At 40.2% G+C, this 15,085-nt stretch overlaps 2 protein-coding genes across 7 annotated transcripts in view; both read right to left on the minus strand.

The window, feature by feature from the left end:
- Positions 1–4,157: 4,157 nt before the first annotated feature.
- Positions 4,158–9,614, minus strand: LOC135640327 (ARF guanine-nucleotide exchange factor GNOM-like). 2 transcript variants are annotated; one of them, XR_010497273.1, is made up of 3 exons: positions 8,511–9,607; positions 4,428–8,344; positions 4,158–4,339 (listed from the first exon to the last, which is right to left on the minus strand). XR_010497273.1 is itself a non-coding variant. In XM_065154648.1 (2 exons), the coding sequence occupies exons 1-2, from the start codon at positions 9,270–9,272 to the stop codon at positions 4,781–4,783; spliced, it is 4,326 nt and encodes a 1,441-aa protein (XP_065010720.1). In that variant the 5' UTR covers positions 9,273–9,614; the 3' UTR covers positions 4,158–4,780. The 2 variants fall into 2 exon arrangements, 1 of the variants encoding a protein (XP_065010720.1); XM_065154648.1 differs by having other exon boundaries at positions 4,158–8,344; positions 8,511–9,614.
- Positions 9,615–12,127: 2,513 nt separating this feature from the next.
- The window catches only part of LOC103988821 (uncharacterized), a 79,796-nt gene continuing 76,838 nt past the window's right edge, over positions 12,128–15,085 (minus strand). For 2 of the 5 annotated variants that reach the window (XM_065154646.1, XM_065154645.1), the window contains 2 exons: positions 12,933–13,024; positions 12,632–12,770 (listed from right to left, as the gene is read on the minus strand). In XM_065154646.1, the coding sequence (XP_065010718.1) occupies positions 12,946–13,024 (79 nt within the window). In that variant the 3' untranslated portion in view covers positions 12,632–12,770; positions 12,933–12,945. Of the gene's footprint in view, positions 12,771–12,885; positions 13,025–15,085 lie in introns of all 5 variants that reach the window. The other 3 variants (XM_009407467.3, XM_009407466.3, XR_010497272.1) reach the window with 3 other exon arrangements.

The raw sequence follows: 15,085 nt of genomic DNA on the forward strand, positions 1-15,085 counted from the left end.
GATATTAAATTAAAAATTACTTTTAATAGTATATTTACTTACTATTAACAGTAGTTAGACGGGGAGAATAGAACTGTTAACAGTAACAGAGGGGGATAAAAGGGTCACTAACAGTGGAAACTGACGGAAAGTGATAGCAACAACGATGAGAAGGCAACGATGGGGAGCTGGTAACAATAGCAGCGAAGGATTAGTTTAAGACAGCCACGGGCACCACTGCGAACGACAACAACGACAACGACAGAAGTTGAGGACAATAGTAGCATCAGCACCGGAAGTTGCGGATAACAATGGCGATAACGATGGAAGCTCCAAAGGGCGTTCTGTCACGGACAAAACTGTAAACAGGGTGTTTAATATAATGCTCATGTATGTCCGTGTCTTTTGGTTTGTTCATACTTTGCATAGCATGTAGAGGGACGGTCAAAGGCTTAACAACCCCAATTTAGTTAGGTTTGGTGGCTATTTTAGGCTTGTAAATAAAGGTTGTGTCATGTGGACACTTGTGAGAGATTTCGATCTGTAGTGGACCATTTTGGATCATTTGTTGTACGATCGTTCAGAGCTTGTGAAGTATATTTGTAATTTGCATTGGTTATGAAGTGTTTTCTTAAATGTTTGCTTGTGGACCCCGAGTGAGATGTTTTCTCTCACCCGTTTTCTCTTTTGTAGGTCCTAAGGGACCATGGGAGATTTTGGGGAGATTGACCTTTGCGAACGAACACGCAAGGGTGTCGGACGACTTAGGCAAAACCAGCTAAGTCCATGACAGCTAGTATCAGAGCAGGACAAGCACTCGTAGAAACACTTGGCATGCAAACGTGGGGGACCTAGCGGGGCTGCATTGAGGGCAGCCAACACACGCGACCGTTTGGGGGAAAGCGGGCATAGAGATGTAGGGAAAAAGAGTCGCTTAGAGAAGCGAGCATCTGAGATTGGCATTCAGAGGAATGACCAACCCTTCGCGTAAGAATGAAGGTGGACTCGGAGGAGTGCCAAAATGCCACAAAGGCAGATCTACCGATCATGAAGGGACGTAGATGCGAGGCGACGGATAGTAGAGCCATGGGCATGGCAACACCATGATATCGCAAAGGCGGGACTTCCGTGAAGTCATCGATCCCTTGCTCTTATGGGGGGAGAGCGCTTGGTCGTGAAAGGGGCCAAGGAGGTGGAGAATGCAGAGGCAAACTCCAAGTACCGAGACAAGGCTGAAGGGTAGAGGCCAGGGAACTTCATAAGACTAGTGTCAACGAGTTTCTCATCAAGATAACCAAAAATGAAGGACTTCGGGTCGATGCAAGAGTACTTGACCAAGGAACGAAGCAGACAGTACACGATGTTGTACCTTTGCTACTTAGTGGAGTTGGCGACAGGGTTGATGGAGAAGATGGTACAATCCTAGAGGCGACCAAAACTATTAGAGACTTACTAAGTTGGGGTGAAAACTTCCTACATTCCAGAAGTTCGATGGCATTGAGAAGGTGAATCACAGTAACTAACTCAATGCAAGGAGTGCAAACACTTTAAGTGCTTCAGAAGTATGAGCAAAGAGCAGGCGAAGGTCAGTAACCAGCTCGATGCATGGAGTTTCAACCCTCGAGGAGGCAGGCGAAATCAAGTAACCTTTGCCTTCTCAACTCTTAAGAGAATGGGCAAAACCGAGTACCCCAATTCTCTTATCTATCCAGCAGAGGAGCTCTACACATGTTCAAAGACTCTTCGAAGAAACTAAATGAAAGACAATAGTTGTCAAATCCTCACTAATAGTGATCAGTGCTACTGAAAGTAGATTATCCACTTTATTTTCCAATAGAATGTCAATCGAAAGCGGAAGTGATACGAATCTACTTTGAAGTGACAACTAAGTGAAGAAAGAGTCGATGGGAAGATTTTGTGGAGGAAGGACCCAAAACTTCAAAAGTTTGTGAGGCGATGCTCGTTAAAACTCCAACAAGCATCCACATAGTTCAAGCAGCACGAGACATTTGAGAGACTAGCGCATAGTAAGGATCGTCTTTTCCTTCATCTAAAAGATCCGCGAGAACCATCAAGGATCAACACAACTCAACCAACCCCACACTAGAGTTAGAGTCATTGGTGAGTTGAAACAGCATAACGGATCAAAAGTTCGACTACTCAACAATAGCAGCGAAGAACAGTTGAGAGCCAAGAGGTGCATTGCAGTTAAAGCAGAGGAGACTCAGCAAAGGCGAGGAGTTGTAGTGTCGGCAAAGGCTTCGACGAGGACGTCGAAGGAATAAGTGGGGGAAGAATGTCACGGACAAAACTATAAATAGGGTGTTTAATATAATGCTTATGTATGTCCGTGTCTTTTGGTTTGTTCATGCTTTGCACAACATGTAGAGGGACGGTCAAAGGCTTAACAGCCCCAATTTAGTTGGATTTGGTGGTCATTTTAAACTTATAAATAAAGGTTGTGTCATGTGGATACTTGTGGGAGATTTCGGTCTATAGTGAACAATTTTGGATTATTTGTTGTATGACCGTTCAAAGCTTGTGAAGTCTATTTGTAATTTGCATTGGTTATGAAGTGTTTTTTGAAATGTTTGCTTGTGGATCCAGAGTGAGACGCTTTCTCTAACCCGTTTTCTCTTTTGTAGGTCCTAAGAGACTTTGGGAGGTTTCGGGGAGACTGACCTTTACAGATGGACACGTAAGGGTGTCGCACGACTTAGGCAAAACCAGCTAAGTTCGTGATAGTTCGTCGGTGGCGAAGAAACCTGCGGTCCTCTCCCTCGACAGTGGAAGGAACTGCACACGAAGCGATGGTGGAAGGAAGCTACGAGCTCTTGCTAGGCCATCAGACACGTCCGTCGGTGACAGAGGAAGGCTTGGTTCGCCGCGTCTGTGACAAAGGCAACGACAAAAAGCATCGATGGCGTCGATAGAAGCAACGCTAGGGTTGGCTTGGGGTCGCACGAGCATGAAGGGTGGGTTTTAAGGGTAAAAAGCTATGTTATTTGAACCAGGTTCGATTGCCTTATTTGAATCGGGTGCTCACTCGAAGCGCCCAACACCTGGGTTCAAGCGAGCACCTAGGCAGCGCCTCATTGAAGCACGCCGCTTGGCCCAGCGCTTCGGGTGAGCACTTAGGCAGCACCTCATTGAAACACGTCGCTTGGTCCACACACGAGACGCTTGGGCTTCGGCTCACTTCGCCCGAGCACCTATTTAAATCACTGCTTCCAATTAATTCGCTCATGATTTAATTCATTCAAATGTTCTTTAGCTGAAAATTCAATTTCTTAGTCTTTTAGTGTCGTGATGCTCATCATTGGAATCTGTTTTATTGCAATTTAAAGCATGGTTAATTTACTTTATTTCATATTATTTTGCTGGACATTCGACATTTGTGGATAAGTCATAGTTTTTGAAACAAAAAGAAAAGGTTGTGCAAGTAATCTAATAACATCCACTACATTGTTTTCTTATGAAATATTTTCAGTCACTGCAGTCATTTTGTTTACATTGTTTTAACTTTTAACAACAGAAAAATTTTAAGAATGTAAACACAAGAAGACTTATTCAAAAAGAAAAGACAAGACAAGACTCCTGCAACAGTAGCTGCTTCAGGCAGAATTGCTTAATCAGATGCGCAAAGGACAACAAAAAATAATGAAAAAATGAACAGAAAGAAAGTACATATCATGTACTACACACACCATTATTTTCTTGTTAAACTAACTGGCATCGTAGTTCATTTCTATAAAAAACAATGTCTTTATGCTTTTTTAAGTTATGATCTACTCATTGATCCTAATAATCTAACATGCAGAATGAAGTCAAAATTCTCTTACTATAATCTCAGAGAACCTCAAATACTATTAAATATATTCTGCAGTCTCTGTATGTCTCATGGTTCAACCGTTTCCATTTAATTAAATAAAAATAAATTTTCACATGTGAAGCCACGATGCACATGCTAGTTACATATAATCAAGCTGACATTCTTGCAGGCATATTTTGAAAGACATAGTGTTTGATATGTTAATTATTGATGTCATAATGCAACACATCCCTTCTAAATAATCAATTAATTGCTTGATGGAAGATTGGACTATGTATCGTAGAAGATGACATTCTGAAACAGATCCAAGTACCACAAAAAAGAATAGTGTCAGCATTCCAAGTCATATAAAACCTGATTTTTTATACTTCTAAATTTTTTTTATAAACTCACTGTGTATACAGGATCAGATCAAGGAAGAGCTTTCACCATAAATTTCATTTCAGAAGCATGTCAAACTGAAAATTGGCAAAATTGGTCCCACATCTTAAATTGGTACACTTGACCATTTGTATCTAGAGATAATAACTGCAGGAAATGAAAACCTCGATGAACAATTCTGTGAGAAATAAATTGACATTGAGAAAACAAAAAAAAAAGGAAAAAAAATACTTACGCAGAATTGATCTTAGTATTGCACCTGGCAAGGTCATTGGCAAGAAACTTGTGTGATATTACCCCTAATCCAATGGATTTTGTTTGCTCATCCAAATCTCTGATGAAGTCCTGATGTTACATGGTATTCGCAGAACCATTTTAGGTTGAGACTTGGCTATGTTTGTTCAATAAAATCAGACTCAGCTGTAGCAATCAAGGATCTAAAAGAACATCTCTTAAGTAGGTTAAGAGGTGATCCCCGTGACATATGTGAAATGCACAGGAATTGTCATTCTACCAAATGCAGCCTTGAGGGGAACTTTATATACCTCTTACAGAGAAAACAAACAAAAACGACGTCAAAAGTCCAGACTAACCAACAGATGGCTCAGCCAACAGCCTAGGGCTACTGTTATCAGTTTGAGCACCCAAATGTAACTGCTCCATTTCCTGATTAGGGAACACTTCAGACTGCAAATATGGAGCGATATTGTTTACATGTACCCAAGTTAACTCCCACAAATTATCTCCACCTACAATGCTTCCTTTTGCAAGGATCCCCTTTGATTTCATTACAAACAGAATGTTCTTGAGAAGCTCAGGAATCAGTTCTTGCAGTTTCTCACTCTTCCTGCCTCTCACCTTGATCTTCATGTACTTCTCCATCCGACCAATGACCCCCAGCCAGAGTTTGCAGAAGCTGCTCTGCCCAGAAAGCTGTTGAAGTAGCTGCAAAAACACCTTTGATAGTAACTTCACTGCATGCAAAAAGGTGCCTTCCATATTTCGGTAATCTTTTGGCGAATGATTCTGTACAATCTCCAGCAAATCATCAAGCATAGTAAATATAACTAGATCAAAAGCCTGCAGCCAAGTTGAAAGTAAGAGGCACATGCCTTCTGCTGCTACCAAGCATTTCTGCAATGATAACAATGCATGATTCCTTACTACTTCTCTCTGATCCAAGGAGATCTTTCTCAGTGCTTGCACAAGCCGCAGCCACATCTCTCTGATTCCCTCAGAAATTTTCTCAGCTTCCTCACCAGCATCTCGAGTCTCACGAGACCAGCGAGCAAGACAATTAATGGACTCTGCCATTAGATCTAATGCACGGACTGATCTATCTGTTTGCCCAACACGAGATTCTGCAAAATGCCGTGAGGCTTCAATCAAAAGAACATAGTTGGCTGGTGAAATGTGAGCCCCTTCAGACATAATGAATATCAGTGCCTCAAAACCTACTTCTGAAGCTTCCGGGTGGCGAGCAGTGATCGAGAGCAGGGAAGCAATGGTCCGCCAACCCATCTGAGATTTCAAATGGGTTGCATTTGCCTTCACCAGGCGTGTGATTTCTTGAGTGATGTTCTCACAGTATGCATCTGCAACACGTGCATCAAGCTTTAACACCAATTGCAGTGACCTCAGAAGCTCATCAGCCAAGTTTTCCTTGTAGGGTAATAACCTCTGACAAATTCTTAAGAGTCCAAAGACGGCCTTTTCCACAAGAGCACAAGGCATTACAGTGGACTGAACAATGTTGGCTATGTGTTCATATACATCCTGCCAGAGAAGCCCAATTCTGTCTCGGTTGTTTAGCGTGATCGCAATAAGCAGCTCTAAGCAGAAAACTGCCATGTCTTCATCATCAGGTGAACTTGTAATCTTCTGAGGATGACCAGCTGCAATGAGTGCCCTGGTGATTTGCATTAGTGAATCAGCATGTAGGAACTTGCTCTCTGTAAATATACTGTCTATGTGGCACTCCTGTATTATCTGCAGGGTTCTCTGATGAGCAGCAAGTTGCTGTTCATTTGGTTCCAAACTTGGTTCTTCAGTGTCAAAATATAATAGCTGGCTAAATCTCCCAATTAGTCCAGAGGATTTACGAGTACCCATAATCTGAACATGAGAGGTGGAAAGTGGGCTAGGAACAGGCTTTCCATGGATTGAATCTGGGGATGACTCTGAATCATCATCAGCATCACTAGCAACAGGAGCAGGAAGCAAACCTAACTTGTGCAATCTTAATATGCAATCAAGGATATTTCTCCAACCAGTACGTATGCAGTCACCATATGTATTCGTGATGCTAAAAACTGTCTCAAGTGCTAACCTAGCTTTTGTGTCATCTACAAAGATTGTCACTGGTTCCTCGATGAAAGATGAGTCCAAGAGGGTCGTAAATCTGCATAGGGACACAACTGAATCATCCAACACTTCTTCTAGGTGGTGGTGTGCTGAGATCTTTGCAACAGCCAAGAAGCCATCTACGCATGTCAAAAAAATTTCTTCATGCTCTGCATAATCAAACACTACTGAGATAGCAGCAATCATGGGGCCTGACATGACTGAAAACATTTCCCGATCAAGGAATGGACGGGAGTCACAAACCGTGTAAGGAGATGCCGTTTTTGACTTCAGCATAAGATCAACCCAACGGCTGGGGTACATTTCGAGAAAACCAAAACCTTGTTCAGGAGCAGTCCTAATCTCATTCCTGCATATCGAGTGATAGAGGTCCGACAGGAACTCCCTTGGGAGGTCATTCCCACCATTAATGCGACGGTTATTCCGAATAAAGTCCTCTTCTGTCATCTTCTTCTTGACTTGCACATTGTGTTGATCTGTATTCAGCATTATAAGTGAGTATGCCAATATGAGGGCAGCATCCTTGTCCACAAGAATCTGTGGTGATTGCTCAAAGTATCTCTCTGAGAAAGCCTCAAGTACCCTCTGTATCTTCTGAGACTCACCTGGCAGCCGGAAGGTATCTAGGAAAAGTCGAAGAGCAGTATCCATATTCATGTCCTTAAAATCAAAAGTACGGGCAAATTCATGAAGCACCTGTACACAAAACTCGTCATGATTGCCCAAGAAATCCCCAACAAGGTTTTTATCCAACCCAGTTGTGTATCTGAAAAAGCATGCCACACTGTTGGGATCAAGATTCTCAGGCAAGAGATGAGTTCCTTGCAGAAACTCCAACCCCTTCTTGGGATCTCTGTTGAAGTGATCAGCAACAATCATTAGTTTTCTCTTGATGTTCTTCATACGATGGACAAATTTAACCCATTGATCTGGATCAGAGTAGTCTTCACACTTCATTGTCCAAAATGAAGCATATTCCTCCAGTTCCTGTGGTGTTTGTTCTGAAGGAGGAGGTGCATTTTCAATTCTATCGGCCATTCCCTGAATCACAGCAATCAAACCATCCAATGCAAGCACATGTGTGGAAGACAGTGGGCAGTTAACAGGAAATGCACTTTTTGATAGAAGATTGGCTAGTTCTTCAAAAACATTGCTGCAAGAAATATCACAGTCAAAGTTGGCATACATCTCTGCCATAAAGGTCGTCTGCCGGCAGAAGTCTACAAGAGCCTCCATGGCTACCTCTTGCTGATGATAGCTAGCCCCATACCGGCTCTGTGTGACCCTTAAAATCACACAAGAGAAGAATGCCTCAAGCTGCAATTTCAGTTCCGTGCGCAGGTGGCGATAAAGGTTCAGAACTATGCTACAGACCATCGATAGTATTAGCGGGCTCACAGACAATCCAAGCTGCATCAAATTCCTAAACAATTCATCCTGTATCAAGGACAGTAACTTTGGGTGCCTGCATATTGATGCTCCCCCTAATTCAATTACTGAGTTGATCATACCAAGGGCAAAAAGTGGCACATCCTCATCAAGAGCTATCTGATTAGGAGCAGGACTTATCCCAATCTGGTCAGCAACATTCAAAAGAGAACATAAGAAGTGGAATATTTCCAACATGCAGGGAATTCCATATGGCTCAACCATGATTTCCGCACCGATTGGAGCCTCTGGGCTTGGCATATTGTTATCTGCCATACTGGTCATCCCAGGCCCAACACTCCCATTTCCATTCTCCACCTGCTTGATCCCGAAAGCCTGATCCTTGTCAACTGCACCCAGCTGCAAACAGAAGGTTCATCTGCACTTTATATGCATGTTCATGATAGAAATTTTGCAAGTTATAAACTTTCAAATACAAGAAGATTTTGAAGTGCATATCATAATTGTGGTTCAAACAGATTGTCAAAATATAAAATTTTCTCTAGCCTATTATCTGAACTAGTACCTCTGGCTTGACAGAAGGAGGTCGGCCACCATCCTTTACATTAGGCAGGTGGGAGAAGATGCATCGTATGAGTTCGTGCATGGTCTGGCGTGCGAACCTCTGAAGTAGCTCCCCTTTCGTACCTGCCTGGTGGACGACACGGAAGCATGTATTGACAATAGTGCAGACGTGCTGGTTGCTGAGAACAGCCGAAGCACGGCTCCGCATTATTGCGAGCAGAACCTGGAGGATCTTCATCAGTACAGCCTCCTCCGAGGCAGGATCCGTCACCTCGAACCGGCAACTCGTGACCGACTCGACGATCAAATGCATCGCAGTGTCCAACCCAGTGCCAGCGCCCGGGTCGAGGACATCGAGGGTGAGGATCTTGTACACGGAGGACAACGCCACACCAGTAATGGGAGCGCTGGTCTCGTCGGAGCAGACCACATCGAGGAACGGGCGGAGGTAAGCGGAGGGCTCGATCGAGCTCCAGGGGCGCCGGGCATCCCCCCATGAGAAGACCTGCCGGCGAAGGGACTTGAGGGACCGGATGAGGAGGTGCTCAATGACGTCGTCCTCGTCGGCGGAGGCAGACCGGCGACCCCACCGGACGTTACGGCGCATCACGGCGAGCACGGCGCTCACCTCAGAGCATATCACGCAGGCAAGATCCACAGCGGCGGCGGCGGCGTTCCTGTGGCCTCCGGGATCCACGACGGCGTCTATGGATTCCTCCTGGTTGCGGTCGATGGCCGAATTCTGGAGTCGATGGTGACCCATCTGGGCAAAAAAGACCGGATCTTTAGGATTATGGGCCGCTAGGAGAGCATCAATGCCAGAGGGTTCCGAAAGGGGATCGGATCTAAGAGGAGGAGCAATGTTCTAATGCCCGGGCAGCAAAGATATGATCTTTCTGGATCGAAACCCCAGTAGATCTGGGAATTGGGACGAGATATGCAAAGAAAATGATCCCGTGTGGAGATCAGAGAGGTTTTAGGAAGGGATTAACGAAGATCGAGGAGGAGGAGGAGGGGGAGGAGGGAATTCCGACGTAGGGGAGGAGACGCCATCGGAGAGATATCTGGTGGTGGCGGTAGCAATGGAGCTTTTTTGCCCTCTCCCTCTCTCTCGCTCGCTTTCCCCTCCCAAGGAAACTTTATTTATGGGGTCAATGTTCTGTTTCTTTCTTTCATGAAAACCCTGGAAATATTGTCCTTTGCATTTATACCCCTCGGATGTGATACTTTTGCATTTTTATGACATTTCCGTAATTGAGTAAATTATTTTTTTCTTTTTTTTTTCTGATCATGAAGAAGCTAAAGAGCTCTAAAAGTGACAAAATTAGAATAATTAAACATGTGCGATCGATCTAAAATTATTTTCTTATCTTACTCATTTTTTGAAACTTGAGTAGTGTTCATGGAATGGGTATATATTTTAATACGTTTTATGTCGAAGGTTGTTCATGCAAAAAACAAACTTTCGAGAGGTATATATATTTAAATTATAACGTGGCGAGGGATATACATGTAAAAATACCCTAACCGTGCATCCATGTGGTGGGAAGAACTTGGTTGATTGGGGTCCAAAAAAAACCGACCACGGCTACGTCACCACGCCTATGCATTTGATCATCCTTAGCCGCTGCGACTGCTACTACTACTAATAATAATAATGCATGATGATGATGATGATGATACATGTACTTAATAATGTATATTATTATTATTATGTTCACAGATTCTTAATAATGTACTTTAAAAAATATATTATTATTATTATTATTAACGAATTTTTTTTACTTTTTTTATGCAAATGAAAATGATGAGGATGATGACATTCGCCCCTTAGGCCTTGTCTTAACTAAGTTAACTGACATCCTCAAGATTTATTGATTCTAATATTCAATCTACGATAATTGGATCAAATACGTTATTATCATACCTAAAGTATTAGTTTGATAATGGTATTGTGCATCAGACCCAATTATTGAAAATATCATCCGATAAAATTTTGTATGTTTTTACAAAAAAATTATCTTTCAACCCCATCTTTATTAAATTTAAAATCTTAAAATATAAGGTGATCGATCAAGTGCGCAGGAGGAAATAAATAATATTTGTTATATCTTACTTGATTTTTACGGTTCTTATTTATTACTTCTTCAAATTTATTATTAGATCTTTACAGATCGTCAAAGTGACATTTACTCATAATAAAATGGGCGAAAGAAACTAAGCTTCCTATTTGTGAAAGTAGAATTATTAATGCATTATGACACCATTTACGATCAAAGATTGTGTGGGAAGAGACAATTTTTTTTTTTATTTCAAAAGAACAAAATAAAGAATTATTAATCAAATATAAAATAAACAAAAGGTTTATATTATCTGATTTTTTTTCTTAACTAAATTTTTTACAATGTGAGATCAAACTGTAAGTTATCTTGGTTTAATATAAGCATAAAATTCTTCATATATGTTCTTACATAAACCTAAAAAGAAATTTCTTTTTTTTTTCTCATAATTTATCATAGGGAAATCTTATTAATGCTCAAAGTATTTTCTCACATCCTTTCCACCATCAGAAAAATATATAAAGCACACATACATCTTTTCATACTTAAATTTATTATTTTCCAGAAATCCTAGCTTTGAAATTTTTAAAAATACTTATTAATTTCAACAATCCCATTTGATGAGTATTTTTATCCACTTTATGTCTCTCATGGAAAAGACAAATTCTCTCAGGCTCCTTTTGATCCTTCTAAAGTTTGTTTGCTTGCTCCTTTAATCTTTTTTTTGTTTTTGGCTTAGGTCATATAATCTAAAAACTATTTCTTTCATCAAATTTTTTGTTGTAAAACCCGTATAAAGAATCTTAGTTTTCTTTTTCTTTTTTTTCTTTTTTCCTCATACACCATTGTTGGATGAGTAGAATTCTTTGACGCCAAAAGAAATAATACTGAGAATCAACAATCAAACAAAAATCAAGCTAAAAAATAAACACATGATATGTGTGGTTCCATACCTCTTGCCTATGTCCATAAAAATAATATAAAATTTTTTATGTGACATCAAACTATAACTTCCCGAGTTAACCCCCTATAATATTCTCACCCCTGAGTTTATGCAAAAGTCTTTCCACACTTGAATTTCTTGTTTGGACACCGAATTATAAAATTAAAAATACTTTTCAATCTCGACAGAATAAACGTGTGGGCAACCATCAATGCTAACAATATCTTATGGTTCATTGGCAATGCCTTAAGCTTATGACTTCAATCTTGCTTTAGAGATTCATTATTGGGTCATATTAGTGTTTCGCTAAACTGTTCCATGTCTCACGCGAATTAATCCGACGAGTCCAAAGATCCTGTGTATGGGTCCAAGGTCTAAAAGGATGTTTTTTTTTTTCGATAATATTGATTTCAGTACCATAATGATTTTTTTTCGAAATATTAATGACTTCAGTACCATAATGATTTTTTTTAAATTTTAATGTTACTTATTATTGAAATCAACAATTGACTTATGAGCTCACGGTGATAAAACTACAATCACATAGAAAGTTTTATGTTTTAAAATATGTTTATATGGACACATACTTAAGAGAAATCTGTGGAGATATAAGCATTGGGTAAATAAAGATCATCCTTGATTTAAGCTTCATGAATCAACAGAAACTAAGAAATAAAAAATATTTAAGATATAAGCATTACAATGCTGAGAGGCCTACAATTTCAACGTACTCGGGTAGCACGGTGGAGATAAAAGTGCAGCTGAACGAATTAACTATCAGCATATCCATTGGAGGACGCAGATTCGTCTGATGAAATGGATTAGTGATCCGAAACAAAAGACTGAACCTATAATATCCCTTGGAATCCCTTTTAGCTTCGTAGTGCTTAAAATATAAGACACATTTACGCCAGAGCACTTTCGGGTTGCTTGTTACATGTATCCCATCAGTTTAAGAGCAAATGCTGACACTTTAAGCAATCGTATCTACTAAATCTGGACCAATGTAGGCCTTCACTTGAACATCTCGCAATCAGTTTCCGGTTTGGCCCTAAAAAAATTGTTTGAAGGGATTGTTGATGAGCTCTTTAATAACAGGTGTAGCTGATACCAGTATGAACTTGAGAACTTCCTTGGCACCACTCACGGCTGCTATATGGAACTTCAAGGCCATGCCGTTACAACTTATACCTGATGAGCAGGATAGGCAATGATGGTTCACCGTGTCCCAAACGAGAAAAATGAATTGCAATATCAACTACAACGAGAAAAATGAAGAAAATAAGTAAAATAAAGCTCTGACAGAGACAAACAATATGAATTACAAAATGTTACAGAAGTGAAAGGGTCTGTTAAATAAAAGATGTACACACCATAACTGTTGCAGCAAAGTTGATGCACGGAAAGCTTTAAAATGTACCTGTCATCTCTTTTCATCTTGGACGCTGCAGCCCTAAATCTGTGGCAATTAGTCTTAGAAGTACTTGCACTAGCTCCCTCACCTTAACTTCCCTAAAAATTGTCATAACATAATTTAACTTAATTTGGAAGCAGATGGAAGGTTAAGCACACAAGTTACAAACTATAGATCACACAATATTAAACATGAAAATTGGTGAAAAGCAAGATAAGGTCTTTTTAACTCCCTTTCGAACAAAAGAACAAGTGGAACTGTCATCTAGATCATCCAACTTCCACAAAATTGTGTCCAACAGCAAGAGGGCATAATATTTTGAGTTATAGCACCACAAAGTACTTCAAAGTATCCTTAAATTACAGCAAGGTATAGCATAATATCATTTCAAGTTTCCAGGGTGAGTTTGAGAATCTAGCTGTCTATGCATGGTCACATGTCCTATCAAGCCAGAAAAAAGTGTCTCAGCATTAAAACCATGCAACGATTTGAACATCCTTTGTCATGAGCCAATATCAAGCTCCTCAAAAAAGGTATTTTTTGAGGGTTGGTACTGTCTTACATACTAGTTATAATGCGTATGTGGGACTAACAATATACTATTGATACTGTCTTACATACTAGTTTAAGTTATAATGTGTATGTGGGACTAACAATATACTACAATCCACTTAAACAAACAATGTCCTTGTTAGGCTTATACGCCAGTCCACTTGGATTATTAGGATTGAGGTGTCATAACCGATCTTGCCATGGTGTCTGTTCCTACTAAAACCAAGATTCATTGAACAACATGGCCAACATATATGAGCAGCAAATGATCCAATGAAGTTATCCCAAACCTGTTCGACAGAATCCACCAACATAGTAACTTGTACAAAATTGGTCTTTTAACCATATGTTCTAAGATGCTTAAGCCCATGCCACTGGCAATAAGCTCATCTAACCTTATAACCTTATATTTCGAGGAACCCATCATCTATCTGTAAATTGTAACCTAGCTCAACAGGCCCATTCGGAACCTCCACAAAACAGTCTCTTAACCACAAGGCTCAGATGCTTAACCCATAAAGGCAATAATAAGCCTACAAGCTATCATTTCCAATGTAGAAGTAATAGGTATATCACAAAATACCACAATGGCATGCATGTGGTAGCATCCATCCCAACAGTTGTCAGTCCACCAAGCAGCCCACAGAGTTGCCTCAGCACCATTTTGTTCATTTTTATCACAATCAAGGCTGAAAACACATGGATTTAGTTCCCAAATATAAGTACCAAGAAATTCTAGAGATGGGTAGTGGTCCATATACTATCTTAAATCATAATCCACATTCAATGTGGAATTGACCGAAGCATCTAACCAGGTTACTTGGTATGAGAAGCTTCATAGCTAGATGTTCATCATGATAATTACTTGAAATTGTTTATAGAATCTGAAATTTAGGTGTAAACAACAACTGGCACATGCCATACTGAAAAGTTGTTTGGAAGAGCAATCTTATTTCTTAGGTTTGGCATTGAGTTGACCAGGTTCACAAATTTTCGCAATAAATATTGCCACAGAGACTTAAGGTGCAAGGGGTACCAAATCCACAAAGCTGGATGAACTGCATGAAATAAGGCCACGCACTATTAGATGGCATTCAACTAGCATATGTTGTATAAGCTACAGTGAGCGAAAAATGTTCATATATAAAATTGTTCACATATAATCAGCTTAAGGCTTCCATTTCATGAATATTATTCATCACTACAGTTTTAGCCTTTTAGATGTTAGTTTAGCTAAATAACAAAGAAGAAATATATTGTATACTCTTCAAAAGTGCCCTAGGAACCCACATATCCTCTGTAAGTGCAAATATCCTTTTGACACTGCAAATCTTTGAAATTGATCACATATACCATGATGATTATTGTTCATCCAACCATCTATTAAATTATAACCATTGAAGTGTCAAAAGGCAACAGTACTCAACAGTACCCTCAATCTAAAATTTCCCTAACATATTTTTGCTCTCTTCATATTTTCCATCCAGAAAGCACAACATGGCAACCATATGATGTTGACAACGTGAAGATGTCACAACCAGGCAAATGATGTTACCAAATGCCGATCCTCATGCCATGTGGCTGCCACTTCATTATACATGGATATC

Source organism: Musa acuminata, chromosome BXJ3-6, assembly GCF_036884655.1.
Source record: "Musa acuminata AAA Group cultivar baxijiao chromosome BXJ3-6, Cavendish_Baxijiao_AAA, whole genome shotgun sequence".
Lineage (NCBI taxonomy): Eukaryota > Viridiplantae > Streptophyta > Magnoliopsida > Zingiberales > Musaceae > Musa > Musa acuminata.

What these genes read in the sequence shown, in the direction of transcription:
- LOC135640327 (XM_065154648.1), bottom strand. Translation starts at nt 9,272, where the DNA reads ATGGGTCACCATCGACTCCAGAATTCGGCCATCGACCGCAACCAGGAG. An exon ending in CTCCTTCTGTCAAGCCAGAG is followed by an intron (nt 8,345 to 8,510) that starts GTACTAGTTCAG and finishes TTCTGTTTGCAG; the next exon opens with CTGGGTGCAGTTGACAAGGA.